Here is a 22,019-nt window from a genome sequence, read left to right as displayed (position 1 = left end):
ATTTCGTCGGACGGTTCACCCGAGGTCCACTCATCCATTTAATACACACCCACCAACACATGTTCTTATTCTCTCTGGCTCCACATCACTCATCATATAATACACACCCACCAACACACCTTATCCTCTCTCTCTGCCTCGACACCACTCATCCTATACGTATCTCTCTCTTCCGCGCTCTCTGATGATGATGGTCTTTTAAAAAACAGCTAGCACTCCTCATCCATCTTGGTGACTCCATCCTTGTCTCTCTTCGCAGCACTCATCCATCTCGCATCGCCTCACATGCTGCGATTGAGCAGGCAGGGCCACAGGGCGTTTCCCTTTCACCTGGATCTCTCCTCAAAGCAATGTCATCGCGCGGCGGCAACACAAGGAGGTGCTAGAGCACTCCCAGATCTGAGCAGACGAGGACTCCTCGGCATGGGGGTTCCTCCATGATGGGGTGCCTCCATAGAGGGGGTGGGGAGGGGCTCACTGCTGACGATTCCTCCATGGTTGGGGGCTCCTTCATAGGCGAACAACTAGCTCCTCCATGGTGGTTGCTGCCATCCTCCCTCTCCATTGCACCCGAGCGCCTCTTGCTCGCTCCACAGATCCCCAATAGGTAGGTCGTGACCGCAGGTGATGCCATGTTTCAGACGTATGTTTTCAAGTGTTTCATCTGGATATTGCATATGTTGCAATGGCTATATATGCATGTTGCAAGTGTATGTTTAATGTTGCGAGCGTATGCTTCAAGTGTTACAGGTGTTTTCATACGTATATTTCAAGTGTTTCATTTGGATGTTGAAGAAGTAGATGTGGATGTTGCATAACATGCCTATTGCAAGTGTATGTTTCAAGCGTTTCATATGCATGTTGCAAGTGTTTCATCTGGATGTTACAAAAGTAGATGTAGATGTTGCATATGTTTTGCAATGGCTATACGCGCGTTTTAAGTGTTTTAAGGTGTTTTGTAAGTGTTTCAGACGTATGTTTGCAAGTGTTTCAGTTGTTTCGGACGTACATTGCAAGTGTTTTGTCTGGATATTGCAAAAGTAGATCTGGTGTTTGCATATGTGTGCAATGGGACCCACCTGCGGTACCTGTTGGGGCGCCTAGGTCACCGTGCGGACCCCTGAGGTCGGCAGACGCATCCGTGGCAGCCCGCATCCACTAGCGGGGTAGCCGACTGGGACCCAAGTGGGCGCAGACGGTGCAGGAAGCGGAGCGTGCACCGGTAGTCCCCACGTGCATACGCATGGAAACAGAGCTGCACAGAGGTCTCCACGCGAAACAAAAACTCCCGTGTAAGCTTGGGAGCACAGTAGGCGTGGACGTCCGGACGTGGCCATCCGTGCGGATCGTCCCAACGCTAGTCTGTCCAGATGATCCGGTTGATAAACACCGGAATTTTTAATTGTGCGGTGTTTAGCTGCATTCCTCTACTTCAATGCACAGGATGATCCACCGTCACCAAATTATACACACCTGAGGTACCCACGGTAGTTTCTACCTCCTTTAAGAACTTGCATGCATACACGTAATGTTCCGATAGGCTGACCAGAGGCCTGGACGGATCTACAAGGTATGCCGTATATGCCACGGCATACCCTGCGATCGAGCCATACACGTAATGTTTGCAAAATAGTATAGTATTGCACTTGCGGGAATAATATCTTTTTTTCCGAAGAAAAAGCCTTGCATACTTATCAAGTTATCAATTGTTTTTCCCCAATATATCCGTACTTCTTATCTCTTATCTCTTAAATACTTGTCATATTATTTATTGCTTATGTACCAAATTAAATTACAAATTTTGCAATTATTTAGCGAGTTGGTCAATGGACTTCATTCAAAATGCATGTGAACTAGATTATGGAGCAATTCTTTGGTACTTTAACAAATCGTAAATGGTTTTTACCGGTTCAGATATGAATTTTTTTTGGTCCGGCATACCCCATGAAAAAATCCTAGATCCGCCACGTCCGGAGCCTTTCACCAGAAAAAAAAAACTAGAAAATAAGCTGCAGCGAGCAGGCTGCAGCTTCACACTGCCTCCTCTTCCGCTTTGTCTTCACCGAACGATCCATGTCGTGGTAAAAAAGAACACTAATAAATCCTATATAGTATATTCACTTTAAATTTGACTCAAAGCTAAATTTGAATGTCAATATTTCGGTCCCTTCATGCAAAACAACAGCAAAACAGATTGTACTCCCTTGTACGTACAAATTAGAAAGTTGTAAAATGATCTCGCAGTTGGGAACTCCCCTACGATTCCGGCCCATTTTCTTCCTCGTCCGGGGCCCATCTGAATTCTTAAGGCCCTTCCCGGCTTCCAGCCTATTCGGGCCCTTCAATCTCAGCCGTTGGTTGAATCCGACGGCGGTAATGGCAAGCATCCGTCCGAGGAGGAGGAGGAGGAGGGGAGGCTCCCGCCGCCGCCGCCGCAGCCATGGCGTCCACCACCACCAAGGTCCAGCGTATCATGACCCAGCCCATCGTAAGCTACCTCTCCGCCGCCTTCCCCTCCGCGCTTGTTTGCTCTTCTGATTTTCGTATCGTCGTGCTGTTCCTAATCGTCTAGCCCTCTCTTTGATGTGGTGGTTGGCTGGCGAATCCTTAGTGGGCGTGCGCGGCGGCAGAGCCTCATCTTTCGGTTCCTCCAGAGCGTAAGTGGATTGCAAAATGCCGTTCTGTTTCTGGGATATATGCTCATATCTGCGTGTTTTGCGGTGCTTCGGTCAGGGTTTGTAAATTGATTGATTTGGTTCTTGAAATTTGATTTCTGGCAGAAAGCGTGCGTCTAGATTTGGCTCTTCGAGCGGAAGGATCTCCGGATTGAGGGCCGCATCATTGTGAGTGTTTTCTTGGCCTGTTTCTTGTTCAAATGGCAAAATTTAGTACCACATAGTAGTGTAGTTTTATTGTTTTGAGCATAAGTGTAGTTTTATTCATGTGGGACAAATCATCCTAACTATATCCCAAAAGAATGCAAAAGGGAGGGATCATGAGCCATGTGTTGCCTTTGCTTTGTTATGGGCTAAAGGCCAGCTGGAAAAACGATTTACAATTGGTAGCTTAAAATCACATGACATGTGATCTTAACCAAATACTTTGCCACAAGCATCTACTAATATATGGTCTGAGTGTGATACACACTCTTTGTAAGATCGCAATCCTTAAGCTAAGACACTTGCAATTGTTGGTTTCAAGTGTCTTCAAAGGATTACTACCTATTTAGAACACAATGGTAGAGAGTGATTTTGTTCCAACAAAAGCATGGGTAGGCAGCATTAGTTGGTGCCATGTGAATGCTTAGATGCAATATTTTGCCGATAATCAAGTGCTTATTGACTTCTATAGGTGATTGGAACGGTGTTCCAATATTGAGTATTCCTTTTCATCAAGTTGCAATCCTGTAAATTTGGAATCAATCCTAAGCCTTGTTGTGGGAACTGAAGAACTAGTCTATATGAATTATGAAATAGCGTCGAGGTGTGTTGCTTTCTTATGAAGATGTTACCTTTTTGCCCAATCAGAATATTATCAATGCTTATAAGCAAGTAGTGAGAGGATTTCTGGAAGATGGTATTTAGAATGATTTCGCTCAGGGATCCTTGGCTTCACTTTCTGGCTATACAGGGCGTCACACTGTATGTGTTGTGAATTTCTTGTTTTGCCTCATGAACACTAGGAAACAAATGATTGGTGATAAGTGACAATCAGGAATCACTTATAGAAATGTTTAGTGCTCCTAGGGTTCCTTAGGAATATTTGTATTGTCCTGGGTGATAGGTGTATGGAGTATGTATGGTAGCATGTGTTTTTTTGTTTCTCTCTGTTTCAATAGTCATTTGTGTTGTCTATATGTGTGCGTTGTGCGATATAAGTGCAGGACCTTTCGTTTTTTACTTGCCCATTTTCCCCTTATTTGATCTTCTATGTTACTGTCTGGTCTGATTAATGTATGGGTGGCCCCGTACTGCTTGGCGTGCATATAGATGTCTTTTTTGCGGGGTTGCGCAGATTTCCTTTTTCCATTTGCTATTGCTAACTAGGTTGTGTGATGCCATGAGTGGGGTCTTGAAAACTAAATAGAGTTATAGTACCACAAATTTAATTCATTTTCTACTGTGGCCTGAAATTCTAGGTTTCTGCATATTGCTTAGTCTTAGCCTCTTGTTCATATATTTTCTTTTGGAGTATTTGGAGTATAATGCTACTCTAGGATTCATACAAAGTTTGGAATTTATATAGGGTAAAATGAAGTGATCAAGGCATGTTTTTTAGTCTAAAAATGGGAACAAGAAGCTCACCCTTAAGTCCCTAATCTAAGCTCCACGTTCTTGGAACCGTCCCAAAGATACCATATAGGCTATATCTTTGCAGTTATATTGTCAGTTAGGAAAAGGGCCATTTTAATCACATACTGTTCGGTAGGACCACTCATACCTCGATATGATTTTGCTCTCATTAAACCCTGCAGATTGTACTACGTTGAGTGAAACTTAGCTCATAGTTTGTTACACACTTACACTTGCAGGGATTCGATGAGTACATGACCTTGGTCCTCGATGATGCTGAGGAAATCAACGTCAAGAAGAACAGTAGGAAATCACTGGGTTAGTAAAACATGCATCCCTGGAAAATTGTTTCCCCATCACATGAATCGATGAACACGTGAGTGAACAAATCCTACCTTCTTATTCTGGCTAAGAAATCTGAACCTTGTAATTTCAAGTGAGTGGACTTCTAAATCTGTCGTTTTCAACTTTTGCAGTGGCAAGCGAATATAGTTATGGCAGGAATGATGGTTGGCGCTTGCCTTGAGTATCTGTGACACATTGTACTCCATCCATCCAGACTGAAATGTAGCATGTCATTGTGGTTTAAGTGAGAGTTGTATTGGCGTCAACTACCGGGGTGAACTCATGTGTTGGCAATATGCCAGATCCCAGATACTGTGATAATGAGCTGCTCACTTGTGCTCCAAATATTAGCCTGACTTGTATGTTGACATCTTTTCTGGTTTTCATACTCAGGTTTACCTAAAGTTTTGCTCTACTTACCCTCTTGGAACACGGGATTGAAAAAATGCAGTAGTAGGAAAAACACAAGAATAACCGAATAGGATATGAATGCATATGCAAGACTGAAAAATAAAAGACACTATTGAGGTTTGAGTGGATTTTTTTTCTTGTGATTTTCTTGTGGAATAGAATGAAATTTTCTATGTTTTTCTTGTATATAAGCGAGTCATCCGAACACTTGGAGTAACCCAATCCATAAGAATGGGAATACTATGTTTTCCCAATCTTTTAGAATGGAAATCCTAAATCTTATGTTTACCCAAATCCTTAAGAATGGAAATCCTAAATCCTATGTTTACCCAATCCTTACGAATGGGAATCCTATGTTTACTTGATCCTTAAATCAACCTTAAGAATGGGAATGCTATGTTTACTCGATCCTTAAAACCATAACAATGGAAATCATATGTTTACCCAATTCTTAAGAATGGGAATGCTATGTTTACCTGATCCTTAAATTTTGGGATCTTATGGATCCTTAAATTTTGGGGATCCTATGTTTTCCCCCACTATCCAAAGTTTGGGAATCCTATGTACTTTTCCCCAACGATCCAAGGGCATAGGAATTAGTATGCATTTTCATCAATAGAAAGAGAAAATAAACATGGCTTGCATCGATTCTTCATTTGTACATACTGCATTCGATTCTTTATTTGCATATTGCTTTCTCGATCCTTCGTTTGCATATTGCGTTCTTGAAGTGTCATGTACACGTTGTGTCGTGGATTCAACAAACAAGAAGATGCAAGTTTGTAAAGTCTCAAACAGTTAAGACGAATATCAGATAGGTAGTTGTCTGCTGGGGGGAAGAGCATATGATAAATCTTTGGATTGAAATAGATATGAAATTTACATGTGATGATGAGTAGTAGGAAATCACAAGAAGAACCACTTGTTCTTGGATTTGGTTTTGGCCATCTCCTTCTTCCTCGCCACCTCCAACCGCAATCTCTCATCCTCCTCATCGTCGTCGTCCTCGCTACTCACGCTGCTCTTCTCATCCTTCTCTACCTCCTCCTCCTCGTCGTCAGCGCGCTTCTTCGCCTTGCCGCCGGCGCCCGCCGCAGCGACGTCGAGCCGCGCGGCGTCCATCGCCCAGCGCATCACCTTGTCGACCTCGTCCGCCTCATCCTCCGACGAATCCCCTCCCAGATCCTCCAGCCTCACCCTCGTATCCTTCTCTGGCCCCGCCGCCCCCTTCAGCGCAGCGAACCGCGCCTCCAGCTCATCCATCCCGCCACCGGCCGGCTTCAGCTTCGGCGCCGCCGCGCGGGACTTGAGCGCGTCGAAGCGCCGGGCGAGGTCGCTGTCCAGGGGATCGAGCGCCGCCGCGTCGAGCGAAGGAGGAGGGCTGGAGGCCGAGGCGGTGGTCGAGGAGACGAGGTGGGAGTTCGCCTGGAGCTTCAGGAGCACCGCGTCCTGCGCCGCCCGGATGAGCGCCTCCACCTCCGCCTTCTCGCAGCCGGGGCCCGCCGCCTTCCGCCCGCCGCCGCCGCTCATCGTGGTGGATTTGGATTCCGTGCTGCTCGCTTTGCTCTCTCCTCCCTTCAACTCGGGCCATTTCCTGCGCTTATCGTTCCCGATTAGAAGGGCCCACTTACGGCCCATTAAAGCCCAGCCCACGACTAAGTCCATTATTTTTCATTTGTTCATTGACATTAATCAACTTTTATCACTAATCGCTTCCACTTTGGTTAACCACCCGACTCCACCTAATAGCCTTCCTTCCATGGCCGCGCAACCCTAAAACAAGGCCACCTCGCGCCGCGCGCATGGCGGACCCCGGGGGCTGCCTCGAGGTGCGGCTCTTCTACGTGCGCGTCTCCCCGCACGGCGGCGCGGCCCCACCCCCGCGACTCGCGCTCGAGCTCCGCCCCGCGGGCGGCGACGGCGAGGCGCAGGCCCCCGCCATCCCGCTCCCGCTGCGGCTCGACCGCCACGACGCCGCCGCGGGCGAGGCCACCTACGTCTCCACCGCGGCCGCGCGGCTGGCCCCACCCGCCGCGGCCTTCGATGTCGCCGACCACCGCGGCGCCGCGCTGCTCCGGGGCTCGCTTCGGCGGAGCCCCGGCGCCAAGGGCGGTTCCCCCGCCTGGGAAATCGATTGCGTCCCCGCCGCTGGGGCGGCCGCCTCGGCCTCGGCCTTCGAGGTGTATGTCGCCGGGTGCTGCGCCGGCGAGCCCGCGGTGCTCACGCACGCCCTGCGGCTAGCCACCCCTGAGGAAGCTGCCGGTGCGTTGGTTCGCCGCCGATCGGGGGCATTGGCGGTGAGTGTTAAGTATCTCTTTTTCCTCAACATCATTAGTCGCTTCTTCTTAATGAGTTGTCTGATGTTAAATGGAAATTGAGTAGCTTTGATATAGAAACAAATACTAGCAACAAAATGGCTGGCTACCGTTGCCATTTAATAAAACCTTTCCTTAGGTTAGTGTAAGCCTGTAAGGTGGCAAGTGGACATATTGATGTCACAGAAATGGATAAACCTTTTGTTCATGCCGTGTTACAACGTACAACTCATGTAGTAGCGTCTTCTGATTGCGATTGCTTTGTTTGTTTGTGGTTCAAGTTCAATTGGCAGGGCATGTTGTTGTCAATTGCACTGTCACTGAGGTAGAAACATTTTTGTGCAGTTGTAATCCTGTAAATGGAACAGAGTTACTCAGATGCCACGTTTCATTTTTTTTCCTGTGATAGTGATGGATTTGCTGGTAATATTGTCTCTGTCCCCAGTTTCGGATTGATATGCTTGTAAGTGTTGCCAAAAGTAATGTCTGTACTGAAGGGCCATATCTATTTAATTGGACTAGATCATGCAAAACAGTTTGCATTCATTCTACCACATATAGCCTCTCACTGATTCCCACATTGGCTTTGTTTCGCCTAGGTATAGTGAACTTGTAAGGGAAATTTACTATTCATCATGTGGTATTCAAAGTCATGCTTTATCTTCACAACCTTGAGATAACTATTTCGATTGGCATATGTATGGCATTGGCATCAGACTATCAGTTATTACCTGATGGTATGAGGCTCATACAGTTGTGGTATAAAATCTTTTGTGCCCTTGTAAATGCTTTGCTCAGTCCAAATCATATTAAGTAGGTTTGTTCTGATATGATGAGATTAACTAATAATCCAAGTGAGGTTACCATTGGCTTGAAAGCATCAGGAAGTACTGCCTCCATTTTGCAGTATAAGTCTATTTTTCTTAGCAATTATCATTTCGCAATGTCACCCCTTCACTATAGTTGAACAAATGTACAAGTGTTTGTAATGTGTCGATAGAGCTGTGTATGGTCCAACGTATCTGCTCTGATGTTAGTGCCTAGAGAATACACGTTAGTTTTGGTCTAGTTCCTCTTGTCACTTCATGAATCCTTTCTAGGATTTGAATTGATGATTTGTATCAGGGAATGGACAAATGCAGAGAAATAGATATTAATTATAGGCATTATGTACCGGCTTCTCATCAGTCATACTGGTTAAGCATTGTGCTCCGAGGGGTCTCCCCTTGCTGGCTGCATTCGAATTCTGGTATAGCTTCTTAAGGCAAAGCCCAGGGGGTGTCTCGCTCCTGTCGTCAAGTTTTTTTTAATCATAGGCAATAGGTATCTTGGGGGTTTGGCTCTATTCTATCTTGGTACACAATATAATTTTGCATTTAAAGTGGCTATACTATGTTTGGTTCATCAGTCCACGTGCCTATGCTTTCAACTGAAATTGCATGCTTCGCAAACTAAGTTCTTTTGCACCAATCAGCAGTTTGTGACCATCTGAACCTCAAGTTTCTGTTGATCAATATAAATTTCTTTGGCAGGCTGCTAGCAATGAAGGTGACAATGATATGAACACTGGTAGCATGCAATACCCTGAAGGTTGGTACTCTGATGATGATGATGGGCAACTCTCATGGTTCAACGCTGGCGTCAGAGTTGGCGTAGGCATCGGCCTGGGAGTCTGTGTCGGTGTTGGCATAGGCGTTGGGCTCCTCATGCGTTCCTACCAAGCAACAACCAGAAGCTTGAAGAGGCGGTTCTTCTGACAATGTTGCAGCTGATGTAGCAACCTATGATGACCAGCAGAGTTCTGCCCACATACTTGTATAGTTCATGTGTTTCCTGTGCAGGAGGAGATTTTCGTTGTCCTTTTTAGGGGAAAGTGTAGATGTGTGAATGTGGTTGTGTACATGGCTTTCGCCTTTTCTTGTATGCCGTGTAAACTGTGAAGTTGATCCAAGGACATGTGAAGAAAATGGTTTCTACTTTTAAGAACAGAGCAGCTGCATGGGTTTCAATTTGCTATTCTGTGTTGTTGAGAATTTGTTAATTCCGTCGTGTACTTACAACTAATGTTAACTTCGAGCAAATGTTGTCAAAGCTACAGTTATTTTGCTTTACGTTAAGGACCTTTTGGAGATATATGTATGGATTATGAACTGAAAAGTAAATATTCTTTGCAATGTGTCTTTTAAAATATTCGTATCTCGTTCTTGCGTGAAACTTCCATTTAATTGCTGAAGTTCCAATATTGACATGAGACAGTTGCCCTTTTCCTCTGGTTAAAACTTAGGGTCCGTTTGATAGGGATCCAGATTCTCATAGAAACGTTTCAGATTTAGATTTTCATAGGAAACGTTTCTTAACGGTTATTGGTGATCACTTCATAGAATCGTTTGGCTAGTAGGCTAGAATTTGATTAAAAAAACAAAAAAAATATAAATGGAAATATGTTAAAAAAATTCAAGACTTTTTATGGGCAAAGAACATCTTAAATACAATCCATTTTAACTTCTTGCACTTAAAATGAATTAACTAAAAAGTTACTATTGCTAGTGTAGAGGAGAAGTAAGAAACAGAGGCGAAACCACTCCTTGGTTGTTTCCCATGTGTAGGCAGAAAAGAGAGAAATATTTCAACTGTTTCGCCTTTGTGCTGCTTGGAAGTGATTCTAGTGTTTCTATGTAGAATCCGAAACGTTTCGACCTTCCAAACGGCCCCTTTAGAGGGCTCACCAAGGACATTGGCTGAAACTTTCAACCAAAATCAAACATTTGAAGTGGTTTTCATTGAAATCTATTGTCTCTATTTTAAATTATAAGTTATCTTGTTTTTTTAGTTTTTATTATGAGACACAATATAAATTTAAGTGCATATTTTTTACTATGTATTTTCCATTTCACAGTATAAGTCATTTAGTTTTTTTAGTTTTTACTGTCTAGACATAACATAAATTTCAATGCATGTTTTTACTGTGTTTAGATACAATGTAAATCTAAATGTATAACAAAAAATATGTATTAAAAAAGTCAAAACGATAAATTATGTATCTAAAAAATCAAAGCAATTTATAGTGTGGCACAGACCAAATAGCATTTGGAACGGACCAAGTAGCATTGCAGTGTAGTATTGTAGTTTTATATATTTGAATACAAAAATCTTCCACCTGCGCGAAAAGGGCATGAAATTCCCCCCCTGCCCGCCACGAAATCTCCACTGTATTTTGAAATTCGCGAAATCGCGCGAAACGAAAGCGGGATTAGCTCTTGTCTTATCTTTCCCCCCAAATCCAACCACATTTGAGGAGGGGCCAGCCGCTCCCCGTCGGATGCCGCCGCCGCCGCCATGACCGTCGCCGCCGCCGCATGGCCGGTCTGCACCATCTGCTACGAGGACCTCCGCCTGCTCTCCGACCAGCATCTCCACTGCCTCCCCGCCTGCGGCCACGTCTTCCACGCCCTCTGGTCCGTCTCCTCCCCCTCTCCCTCTCCCTCTCCGTTCCATTTCTCTTCAATCTCGCCTAGATCCAGCAATGGCCGGCTAACTGAGGCCCTTCTTGGCCGGTGGGTCCTTGATGTCCGCAGCCTGGAGCAATGGCTGGAGTACTGCCCCGGCGGCAAGAAGAAGCGCACGTGCCCCGTCTGCAAGCAGTGCTGCGGCGCCGCGCACCGGCCGACCCGCCTCTACTTCAGCTCCACCGGCACGTGCCCGACCCAGGCCTGCCCCTCCCCGGGAAACGCCTCCGGGGGCGCCGACCCGGAGGCGCTTGCCGCCGAGGTCACCCGCCTGGAGCAGAAGGCGGCGTCCCTCGGCAAGGTGGTCGAGGAGCAGCGCGAGAGCATCGACGATCTCAAGTCCCAGGCTAGTGCATGCTGATCTCCTTTCCCGGTCTGTGAACTGCGTCGAGTGGCGCGCGGATTTCGTTTGCTGATGGTTTGTTGGTGGTGGTTTCGGGCCAGGCTGCCGTGTTTAGGGAGCAGATGGAGGCGGGAAGCTTTTTGCTGCAAGCCTCGAAGAAGGAAAAAGAGTCTCTCCAGATGCTGCTCAATGCGAAAACAGAGGTAATTGGTGCATCTGTTGGTGATTTGGTGCCTCTGGTTGTTTATCCAGCCATGGATTAGTGGATTACATAGTCTCTTCGTTGTAGGAGTTGTCGAGGAAGACATCGGAGTGTGGCAGGTTGCAGGAGAAGAGTCTTGCTTTAGCCAAAGAGCTTGCGGCGCTGAAGCTGTATGTTTTTTTTACCTGAAACTGAAAGACGCAATCACTTGTGAAAAAAATACTTTGCTGTTGTTTCCTGTTTATGGGAATTGAATTTTGTTTTCATATCTTGTTCGTTAGGTCGGCAGACATGAACCTTCAGGAGGAAGAAATCCTGAAGTTGGTTTCACTTGGTAACCATGGAAACCTGCAGAACGCTGTTGATGTTTTGAAGAGATCGCTTGCTATTCGGAACAAGTATGCTTATCTTCTTCATATCCTTATCTGGAAACAATTTGCTCATGTTCAGTCACCTGTGAGCGTTAGTGAACTGCATTATACTAGTTAAATATCAAAATTTCTCACTTGTTACAGTAGGCCCAGCTATAACTGAAATCATACACTTATCTAGGACCCTTAAATAGGTTTACCTGCAAATGTTCACTTGTAAATTGCAAAGTGTAGCCAATTGGATGCATAGTTTCTATCTTTTATGGTGCCATGAGGTTCTCAAACTAGATTATAGTAGTTTCAGCTGTCAAATTGGAGCTGTGTTAATTTGGATTATTTGTCCTGAGTTGAACACCAAATAATTTGAAATGTCTAAGGTACTTAGAAGAATTGTTGTGCAGTTCTGGATAAAATTTCATAGCCAATGGTTGGTTGTTGAGACCACATTTTTAACAGCTGGAAGATGACACATTGTTTATGTTTACTACATGAAGTGGATTCATTGGTCATTGGTACAACTGAAATATTGCTCAAGATGATGCTAGATAAATAAAAAAAAAAGAAATACCCTTGAACATATTGTAGTAGCCCAACCTTGGATTGGTTCAGTGATGCATTCTTTCTTTAGGAGCTACAAGGAATTGATGGTCCAATGTAATGTTTTGGGAAGATCGGAGTCTCGCACGCAGCAGAAGCTTGAGACGGCCAAAGAGCTTATAAAGAAGTTAAGGGTAAGCTCAGCCTCATATATAAACTTATGGTTCAATGTACAAATTCATGTGAGTGACCTTTGTCAGTGTGAACAAATGCAGGCCAGGGTACTGGAACTTGAGAAGGAATTAGAAGATAAAGAAAATAGTTTGTTACGGGACTTGAGGTCTTCAAAGAAATTTAAAGCAGACCATATAAAATCTGGGAATGTCACAGCTAATAATGCTTTCACTAGTTCAAGTCCTGGATATGAAAATCAAACAAACAAGCTCGATGAAGTGATGCAGGATCCGTGCAACGACAAGACTCACTTTGACCGGTTAAAACCTGAAGCTAAGAGGGATCTGAATGCCAAAGACAGCCTGGACAACAAGAACACAGATGTGATAGACCTAGAAGCCAATGATTCTGTTTTTGGAGATGAACAGAAGGCTCAATTTTCTGCCAAGCCATTTGGGACTGATAATAGCACATTGAATTACGAAAACAGGTCTAGTCTTTGTCAAAATGATGACCAACAGTCTATGGCATTTGAATGCACAACCACACATGTAGCAAAAGGAGGACCCTTCCTCAAACACAGAGAAGCAACTGTAAAATCAACCTTTATGGCGAACATTAGGACCAAACTGCATATTCCTCAGGAGAGTCCTTCCGTGAGAACTAATGTGACAAGTTCAACACGGGAGAGTGAAACATTGACAATTGATGGCATCTCCAAACAAGCAACTAGGTTGGCATCTGGCACCGGACCTCAGCAGATTCACAACATCAATTCTCTTTCTGGTGAGTTATTTTGCTGTTCTGGCAAACAGCCTTTGCATTCAAGTTGCATGAAGTGGACCTAGGATTTTACGTACTGTCCCTCCATTCTAATTGCAAAAAATAACAGACACAACTTTCTCTAAATCTAACTAAAAACTGACATTGTAATTTGATCCTGATTGCCCATGTGGTTTAGGGATCACTAAGAAATTATGGATATCTACTAAATGCCATCTCTACCTGCTCCTGCACACTGAAATTATATACTTACAAAGCAACTGTATTTCATCTACGATCAGATGATTTCCATGCACCAGGAATTCCTGGCATGGATGGAGCAAGAAAAAGCATTGGCAAATGGTGCAAGGGCTCAACAGCTCCTGGTTCTGCAAGAGGCAACCTGATCGCTGTGGGACCGGATGGTCGAGGAGGGAAGGTCAAAATCCTGAGGGACCTTGGCCAATCCCAGGTCAGTTGAGCAAGGTATTTTCACGTTTTTCCTTGCCAGATAACAAAAGCAATTTGATCTCCAACAACTAACCCCTCTGCGTGTTATTTTTCTGCAGGATAGCAAGTCTCAAGCGTTGTGGCCAAAGGCACCAAAGGTTGGAGGGAAAGGTGGCCAGTCTCAGATCCACCACTTTTTTGGCAAGAGATGATCCAACTACTGAAGTATACATGCCTCTGGTGTGGAAAAGTATCTGTTGTGATGCATGGAACCTGGTTAGCTGAACCTAAATCCTGCATGCAGCGGTATAGGCTGACAGCTCCAGGCCTGAGATCATAAAACCTGCCCAAAATGTTCCCTTGCCAGAAACCTGAATCTATCTTGATCCCATGCGCACTGTGTTGGTATGTAATGCATGCTGTTGAACAACTGAACATGTATCTGTATGTCATGCTTGAGCTGATCTATGTGTGAATAATCGTAGAGCACCTTTGGCTCAGCCTGAACATTGCCTGGTTTCATCACATGGCAACTGGATGCAGCAAAAGAGGAAAACCAGTGTTGGTCACTGAATGAAGGTTAGAAGAGTTTTATGGTAGGTACTGGAAGGTGGTGTGGACTTGGGATCTCTGGAGAACCTACACAGCAGCTGTGTTGGATCTTGGATCTAATTCTCCAATAACAATAGGACACTGCCACACCGGACATGTATGACTCTTCTAGTTTGTTTGTATCTGAAACTAGTACAAGTGTTGAGCTTCTGGAGTCCCTGAAAAGGATGTTTAGTGGACAGCTGCACCAGCTGCTGTCTTTTTCCTCAAATATAGGTGCTCTTTCTTTGAGCCATGTTGAACCCATGATGGCTGTGAGACGTATTGTCATTTGCTTATATTTTTATAGTCTGGTTCTTAAAAAATGTGTGCAGTGCCGTTGCTTCCGGATTGTAATGGTGTCCTAAAGTATGCTTCCAGATGGTAGGGTGATACTGATACATTTTAGCACCATGTCAAGACTAGCAGAACCTTGCATAATGTCTATATATAAACATGCATTAGGTTAAACCAGGTGCTAAGGCCCAGTTTAGTTCTCCAAAAATTTTGCAAAATTTTTCACATTCCCCGTCACATCGAATCTTTAGACGTATGCATGAAGTATTAAATATAAATAAAAAATAAAACTAATTACACAGTTTAGACGAAATCCACGAGACGAATCTTTTAAGCCTAATTAGACTATGATTGGACACTATTTGTCAAATAACAACGAAAATGCTATAGTGTCCATTTTGCCAAAAATTTTGGAACTAAACTGGCCCTAAGCTCTGGTAATTTGGTGTTCAGGATCTGATTGGAACACATGAAAATTCATTCATATTTAGTTTGAGGAGGAATTCTATGTTACAAAAACGTCCTCAATTTTGTGAGCAGAGGGGTTTAAGGTACAAATTTGCAATTTCTACTTTCTAGGAGGCCACAAATCGAAAAGAGGAAGAAATTGCAAGTGCAGTGCCTCTGCCTCCTTCCTCCCCTCTCCTCTCCCTGTTCTTCCCCACCTCCACTCCGCCGCCGGGCCGGGGTGGTCGGTCGTCTTGTCGCGTCCGTCCCTTGGCCTCCCGCAGCGGCCAGCGGCCCTCCGCCCCCTCCAAATCGTACCGAAATCCCACGCGTTTAAACAATTCCCTGATCCAACCCCTCCATCTCCTCCAACGCGCCTGACTGACGACGCCTCCTTCCGTCCTCTATAAGGGTGCCGCCGATGACTTCAGGTTCTTCCCCGCGCAGCTTCGTGTAATTGCATTTAGGCCCCTCTGAAACTCACTGCCGTCCCCTCGGCCCCGTTTCTTGGAGGTGGCCGCAGCTCTCCGGCGGAAGGCGGCGCAGATGGCTTCCGTGGCGGCGGCGGCGGCACAGTGCTTCAGCCACTCCTCGTCGCCGGCCACGTGGGCTCTGCGGCAGCGCGGCGGCTGTGCCGGTGCCGGCGTGCTTCGGCCCTCGTCCCGGCGGACCTTCTCGGTCTCCGCGGCGGCCGTGTTCGACAACCAGAACCGCGAGTGGGTGCCCTGTTTCTCTTTCGATCCTCTGAAACAGAGGAGTGCTGTTCAAAAAGTGAAAAGGAATGCTCATGGATGGTTGGTTGGCGGATCGCCGGACTGCAGGTATGTGATCGTCGGCGGAGGGAACGCCGCGGGGTACGCCGCCAGGACGTTCGTCGAGCACGGCATGGCTGATGGCCGCCTCTGCATCGTCTCCAAGGAGGTATTGCTGCTTGCTCTATTTCAGTAGATGCTCTTTGCGTGTTACTTTGTAGAAATGATTTGGGTTGATTTCTTCATTTTGCCATGGCATTGTTTGTTTCTCGTTGCTGCAATGTACTCTATTGCAAACTTCTGTTAACATTTTGATTTGAACTTTCTCTGGTCATGTTTGATAGCAATGGTGCTTGTTTTCATGCAGCCAGTTCCACCGTACGAGCGGCCAGCCTTGACCAAAGGCTATCTTTTTCCTCTGGACAAGAAACCGGCTCGCCTACCTGTAAGTACACCAACGAATTTACAATGACAGGCAAAACTGAATCATGATAGCCAGAATTGGGACTGCTGAATTGCTCAGTTTTAAGTCAATGTAGTATCTTACATTCTTCACATAATGTACAAAAGATCAGCATCTCCATGTTAGTTTATTTGCCCTTTATTATGATCTGCATCAGTAATCAGAATGTTGCATAAAACTTTTAAGGAAGCTTTTACCTGATACCCTGTTTCTCACTACATCAATTGGAATTCAGAGCTGCACAAACATGCTCTTAGTCTTAATCTTTTTCTTGTGGTAGGGTTTCCATACATGCGTTGGATCTGGTGGACAGCGACAGACTGCTGAATGGTACGAGGAGAATGGTATAGAGGTAGTGATGATGTTAGCATTTGTGTTTTATGTGCTGTGTTTACTGTTACACTTTTATCTGAAGCTATTTGTCCTTTTGCGATAGGTGCTGTATGAGGATCCAGTTGTAGCATTTGATGGCAAAACACAAACCTTAAAAACTTCATCAGGGAAAATTCTGAAATACGGCTCACTTATTATTTCTACTGGCTGTGAAGCTTCAAGGTATACAACAACACTTGTGTGAATGATCTGCATTTAAATGTCTGGAAAACCAGATTTCTTCTGTCCTTATCATGGTATCCATTTTTATTAAACTTTCACTCCTGATATTTAAGAGTTGGATGCACAAAATTTGTCCACTCAAATGGTTACAATGAATCTCAACATTATGTTCTTCTAATACCAAAAATCTTTTTATTTTCAGATTACCTGAGAAAATTGGAGGGAAATTACCTGGAGTTCACTACATTCGGGATGTTGCTGATGCTGATTCTCTAGTATCCTCATTGGTATGTTCAGTAGCTTAATGTAGTAATTATCATCACTCCTCTTCCACAAGAGTTAATGTTATCTCATTTGACAATCTCACCTCTTTGATATTTACAAGTGATTCTTTTTTTCTTTGCTTATTTTTGTAGGGAAGTGCAAAGAAGGTGGTGGTTATTGGTGGGGGCTATATTGGCATGGAGGTAGCTGCTGCTGCTTGTGGCTGGAATCTTGAAACAACTGTAAGGAGCTACCTTTTTTTTGTTCAGTTTGATACGCTGAAGCTTGGACATCTCCCTATATGCTAAAAAGGCCACTTCTCTAATTAAGACTGCTACATGAATAGATTATATTCCCAGAGGACCACGTTATGCCAAGATTATTTACACCCTCCCTTGCTAAGAAGTATGAGGAACTGTATCAGCAAAATGGTGTCAAATTCATAAAGGTAATTGGTGCATCAAATATTTAAGTCCATTTGTTAGTCTTGTTTCAGTCTGATTTGAGTATGAGCATCTTTATTGGTAACCAGGGAGCTCTTATCGACAAACTTGAAGCTGACTCTGATGGAAGGGTGTCTTCTGCAGTACTTAAGGATGGATCTGTAGTTGAAGCTGATACAGTTATGCTATTTATTTCCTTCTAATGGTTCATGCAGCAGTACTATGCGATTCAAATTGTTACTTTTACTACCAGATAAATTTCCACATCATAATCATCTTTTTGATCCACCTATCTGCTATCAAATAGGGTGAACCAATGTTCTTAGTAGACACTAAATCTTCAACAGTTTGTAGTTATAGACTCAATTTGATAGATTTGTTCACTCAATATTCAATACAACGGTAGTTGATAGATCTACTCATTCACTTGATTTGACATATATTTAGTGTAGACTATGTTTCATTGAACATATAAAGCCAAAAATAAGACAAACAAACATTTAATATTCTTGTGGTTTTAACAAGATATTATAAATGCAGGTAATTGTTGGTATAGGAGCAAAACCAGTTGTTAGCCCCTTTGAAGCTGTTGGAATCAACCCTGAAGTTGGTGGAATAGAGGTTTGTTTCCATGCCAAAGTTAGGCTTATTAAATCTCACTGCTCTGCATCGTGATAGTTGCTTAAAGTTTATATGGAACTGTTTCCTTTCCTTTTCATTTTTTTTTCTTTTTTTTACCTGAGATACTGATGGAATTAATTTGGATTAGCAGCATACAACACATAAAGCCCCTCAAATTGGATCACTTTTTTAAGTTACATCTTACCCTTATCAGTTTTTTGGTTTTTAGCTGTCTCATTGTCATTGCGTTCCTTCCTGTTGGATATATGCTGCTTCATTGTATGGTAGATTTTAATTTCGACAATTACTTAAGTGTTTGTCATCCTCTAAATCAATTGCGGTTTATTCTTGGTCAAGAAAGCTAATTGAGTATATTTTTGTAGGTTGATTCCTTGTTCAGAACTAGTGTACCTGGCATCTTTGCAATTGGAGATGTAGCAGCTTTTCCCCTGAAGGTTGGTAATCATTATGTTTTCTAATCTTCTGAGGCAAAGTTGTATCCCGGAATACGATTTTTTGCCCAAATTCATTGCAGATGTACAATAGAACTGCTCGAGTGGAACATGTGGATCATGCTCGGAAATCTGCACACCACTGTGTAGAAACGCTCCTAACATCCCAGACTAAAGCGTAAGTTTTTGGCAATCAAGTGTACTCCGTTAGTTTAGCTTCCAGTGCTGCTTTTGATTCACCATGTTGGATGCAGGTATGACTACCTTCCATATTTCTACTCGAGAGTTTTTGAGTATGAAGGAAGTTCAAGGAAAGTTTGGTGGCAGTTTTATGGTGATAACGGTACGAGTACCATGATAGCCATTTTCTACATTACAAGTTGGTCTTGAGCATGTATATTCATGATATTAATGCCTTTAGTTTGTGCTCTGAGCAGTTGGCGAAACAGTTGAAGTAGGGAACTTTGATCCAAAGATTGCAACTTTCTGGATTGACTCAGGTAATCAGTAGTTTGGAATACATTTTGATTCTTCTCAGTTGTACTTAAACATAGCATGACCTTTCTGCCTTGACAAAACTGTAGATAGTCGACTGAAGGGTGTTTTCCTTGAGAGTGGAACCTCAGAGGTAAATGCACTTGACATCACCTTTGTCTTGAACAAGATCTTGCTAATATAGGACAGATTGTGTTCCTGTTGAACTTACTTCCAAGTTATAAGCCACATTAAGCACGAGAGCATGTAATTTTCGACATGTTCATGACAAACTTTCTGCAATCTTTCAGGAATTCTCACTTCTTCCGCAACTCGCTAAATCTCAGCCTGTTGTCGACAAGTCTAAGCTCGAGGCCGTGACTAATGTTGAAAATGCGTTAGAGATTGCAAGAAGCTCACTCCAATCCAGCGCTTCGGTTTAGTTCTCAAAATCTAGTACTTCTTGAAGCTGAGGCTGTGCGCTGACTTTTCAGAGCGTCAAGACCACATCAACAATAAAGCAAAATTCCATAGCATTTGTTTCCACATTCTTCGGTGCACCTGATATAAACCTGATTGCCCTTTGACGGGTTGATGAGGATGATAGAATGCAGCCTTTACGCTACTTTTTTCTTGATGCTCTTCTGATCACTCATACATATACGTTTACTGCTTGACATATCGTTTGTTTAGTACTCCATTTCAGAATGCAAGTCATTATGGCCTTTTTAGGTACATAACTTTTGCTACGTATATAACTTTAGTTTGGAATAGAGGGAGTATTAAATTGAGAACAAGGCCAATCATCTTATCTATGAATCTTTGGAAGCGTAAGTGCCCACGGAGCATAGGCTACGTTCTTGTCGTCTTGGTATGTGAGCATTTGTCTTGTCGAAAATTCCTGGGAATATGCATGGCAATGTCTTGGCATCGTCACACCGTACCTGACGGAGAGCTCTGTCCCAGGGCCAATCATCTTATCTCTGAATCTTTGGAAGCGTAAGTGCCCACGGAGCATAGGCTACGTTCTTGTCGTCTTGGTATGTGAGCATTTGTCTCGTCGAAAATTCCTGGGAATATGCATGGCAATGTCTTGCATCGTCACACCGTACCTGACGGAGAGCTCTGTCCCTATGGCTTCTTGCTGATTAGCTGATATATACAGTTTTACTCTAGCTTTCAAGTTTCATCACATATTCCTCGTCATATTCTCCTAAGGGCACAATAACTCCAATGCAACACAACATTCCAATCAATAAATATTCTCCAAAATTTTGGCTTGACATGCTGTGTGCACACTTATATAGGACTAGGAGTAGCTGATAACTTTGCAAGATCACTCAAACATGTATGCATAGATCATAGGAATTTTACTTAACTAAAGGAGATCAGCTAGTATGTTAAGAGATGTATCTGGAGCTGAGGTGAACTGAGAAATGGTTGACCAAACCACAGTGAGCGTTGAAGAGCAGAGGCAGGTGGCCATCAGCATGTGCTCGACGCCAAGTGAGCGGAGCCTCGCCGGCGCCGCCGGCAGCGCCTCGACTCCGAGATCCAGCATGCCGGTGACGCTGGAGTCCCTGCAGAAACTGATGCTCAAGTCGCCGCCGCAGGCTGACGTGCACGACGCCGAGCAAGGGCGGCGTGCCCCGGAGGTGCCGGTGCCGCTGGCGAAGAAGGTGGCAGCGGAGTTCATCGGCACGTTCATCCTCATGTTCGCGGTGGTGTCGACCATCGTGGCGGACGCGCAGCACGGCGGCGCGGAGGGCCTGGTGGGAGTGGCGGCGTCGGCGGGGCTGGCGGTGGTGGCGGTGGTGCTCGCCGTGGTGCACGTCTCCGGGTCCCACCTGAACCCGGCGGTGAGCCTGGCCATGGGCGTGTTCGGGCACCTCCCGCGCGCCCACGTGCTCCCCTACGCCGTCGCGCAGACGATGGGATCCGTCGCCGCCACGTTCCTCGCCAAGGCCATGTACCGCCCCGCCGACCCGGCCGTCATGGCGACGGTGCCCCGCGTCGGCGCCGCTGAGGCGTTCGTCCTCGAGCTCGTGCTCACCTTCGTGCTCATGTTCGTCATCACCGCCGTCGCCACCGACCCGACCTCGGCAAGTGCACCGTGCGCAGCAGTGGATATGATATATCAGCTAGCCATGGTGTTGAAAATGTAAATTTGATGAATGTTTGTTGACGACGATCTTGTGCAGAGCAAAGAGCTGGTGGCTATCGCGATCGCGGCGGCGATAATGATGAACGCTCTCATCGGAGGGTAAGTGCAGTGCTGCTCCTACTGAAAATACCCATGAACTGGTGCTCCGATAGATGAACGCTCTCGATCATCGGAGCAATGGGCAAAGAGTATGAAACGCTGAGCGAGTGTGCATGCGGTGCAGGCCGTCGACGGGGCCGTCGATGAACCCGGCGCGGACGATCGGGGCGGCGTTGGCGACGGGGAAGTACAAGGACATCTGGGTCTACCTGCTGGCACCGCCGCTGGGGGCCATTGCAGGAGCTGCCACCTACACTCTCATCAAGCCCTGATCCATCACGTCCGGCGTCCGGCCCCATTGGTTTCGCTGAAATTTAGCCTAGGTTGCTGGAAAGGACGGCTGAAGCAGTGCCGCAGAACAGGACGTAATTAAAATGCCAAGGTTTTAAAATTTAATGATGAGGGCGAGGGAGGAGGAGGAGGGATTCATAAGCTAGCTAGGCCGGGAATGATTACAAATTTGTACACAAATATTGAAATGGTACAAGTGTTTGCGAATACCTAGGGTTTATTTGGATGCATCCTATCCAGCTTAATCCACATGTTATGGAGTGAATTTGGATTAGTACGAGCGCAGGAATGGTAACTTTTTATAGGACATCCTAATTATGAAACGTACTTAGTATATCTGGTGTAAATATATGAGCACGCATATGTTTTTCACACATGAAGGATTTGTTTGGATGCAC

General features: G+C 44.9%; 4 protein-coding genes and 1 long non-coding RNA gene across 6 annotated transcripts; 4 read left to right on the top strand and 1 right to left on the bottom strand.

The window, feature by feature from the left end:
• The first annotated feature begins 1,980 nt into the window (after nucleotides 1–1,980).
• Nucleotides 1,981–5,137, top strand: LOC136501654 (uncharacterized). 2 transcript variants are annotated; one of them, XR_010770340.1, is made up of 5 exons: nucleotides 1,981–2,488; nucleotides 2,573–2,657; nucleotides 2,781–2,843; nucleotides 4,532–4,668; nucleotides 4,769–5,137. It is a non-coding gene; the product is annotated as an uncharacterized lncRNA (long non-coding RNA). The 2 variants fall into 2 exon arrangements; XR_010770339.1 differs by having other exon boundaries at nucleotides 2,185–2,488; nucleotides 2,612–2,657; nucleotides 4,769–5,135.
• Nucleotides 5,138–5,825: 688 nt separating this feature from the next.
• On the bottom strand, nucleotides 5,826–6,723 carry LOC136500364 (uncharacterized). The gene has a single exon (XM_066495702.1). The coding sequence runs from the start codon at nucleotides 6,711–6,713 to the stop codon at nucleotides 5,955–5,957; it is 759 nt and encodes a 252-aa protein (XP_066351799.1). The 5' UTR covers nucleotides 6,714–6,723; the 3' UTR covers nucleotides 5,826–5,954.
• Nucleotides 6,724–6,758: 35 nt separating this feature from the next.
• LOC136500365 (uncharacterized protein At1g01500-like) lies at nucleotides 6,759–9,480 on the top strand. Its single transcript, XM_066495703.1, has 2 exons — nucleotides 6,759–7,345; nucleotides 8,896–9,480. Exons 1-2 carry the CDS (start codon nucleotides 6,851–6,853, stop codon nucleotides 9,118–9,120), a joined length of 720 nt encoding a protein of 239 aa, XP_066351800.1. The 5' UTR covers nucleotides 6,759–6,850; the 3' UTR covers nucleotides 9,121–9,480.
• Nucleotides 9,481–10,558: 1,078 nt separating this feature from the next.
• LOC136499482 (uncharacterized) lies at nucleotides 10,559–19,837 on the top strand. Its single transcript, XM_066495120.1, has 26 exons — nucleotides 10,559–10,818; nucleotides 10,939–11,215; nucleotides 11,314–11,415; nucleotides 11,502–11,584; nucleotides 11,696–11,898; nucleotides 11,980–11,993; nucleotides 12,331–12,516; nucleotides 12,598–13,282; nucleotides 13,561–13,730; nucleotides 13,828–13,909; nucleotides 15,525–15,759; nucleotides 15,865–15,964; nucleotides 16,163–16,240; nucleotides 16,539–16,610; nucleotides 16,695–16,813; nucleotides 17,016–17,100; nucleotides 17,230–17,319; nucleotides 17,424–17,525; nucleotides 17,610–17,699; nucleotides 18,061–18,141; nucleotides 18,525–18,596; nucleotides 18,677–18,771; nucleotides 18,848–18,936; nucleotides 19,031–19,093; nucleotides 19,178–19,221; nucleotides 19,379–19,837. Exons 1-26 carry the CDS (start codon nucleotides 10,700–10,702, stop codon nucleotides 19,508–19,510), a joined length of 3,468 nt encoding a protein of 1,155 aa, XP_066351217.1. The 5' UTR covers nucleotides 10,559–10,699; the 3' UTR covers nucleotides 19,511–19,837.
• A 458-nt stretch (nucleotides 19,838–20,295) lies between these two features.
• On the top strand, nucleotides 20,296–21,232 carry LOC136499481 (aquaporin NIP3-2-like). Its single transcript, XM_066495119.1, has one exon. The coding sequence runs from the start codon at nucleotides 20,504–20,506 to the stop codon at nucleotides 21,230–21,232; it is 729 nt and encodes a 242-aa protein (XP_066351216.1). The 5' UTR covers nucleotides 20,296–20,503.
• Nucleotides 21,233–22,019: the final 787 nt, after the last annotated feature.

Source organism: Miscanthus floridulus, chromosome 13, assembly GCF_019320115.1.
Source record: "Miscanthus floridulus cultivar M001 chromosome 13, ASM1932011v1, whole genome shotgun sequence".
NCBI lineage: Eukaryota > Viridiplantae > Streptophyta > Magnoliopsida > Poales > Poaceae > Miscanthus > Miscanthus floridulus.
The sequence above is the reverse complement of the archived record's forward strand: the minus strand, read 5'-3'. Positions and strand labels throughout refer to the sequence as shown.

Excerpts from the sequence above, each read along its gene's own strand:
- LOC136500364 (XM_066495702.1), bottom strand. The coding sequence starts at position 6,713 with ATGGACTTAGTCGTGGGCTGGGCTTTAATGGGCCGTAAGTGGGCCCTT.
- LOC136500365 (XM_066495703.1), top strand. The coding sequence starts at position 6,851 with ATGGCGGACCCCGGGGGCTGCCTCGAGGTGCGGCTCTTCTACGTGCGC. Across the intron at positions 7,346-8,895 it reads GCCGATCGGGGGCATTGGCG|GCTGCTAGCAATGAAGGTGA; the intron begins GTGAGTGTTAAG and ends TTTCTTTGGCAG.
- LOC136499482 (XM_066495120.1), top strand. The coding sequence starts at position 10,700 with ATGACCGTCGCCGCCGCCGCATGGCCGGTCTGCACCATCTGCTACGAG. Across the intron at positions 15,760-15,864 it reads TTCGACAACCAGAACCGCGA|GTATGTGATCGTCGGCGGAG; the intron begins GTGGGTGCCCTG and ends GCCGGACTGCAG. Across the intron at positions 16,241-16,538 it reads AGAAACCGGCTCGCCTACCT|GGTTTCCATACATGCGTTGG; the intron begins GTAAGTACACCA and ends TTCTTGTGGTAG.
- LOC136499481 (XM_066495119.1), top strand. The coding sequence starts at position 20,504 with ATGGTTGACCAAACCACAGTGAGCGTTGAAGAGCAGAGGCAGGTGGCC.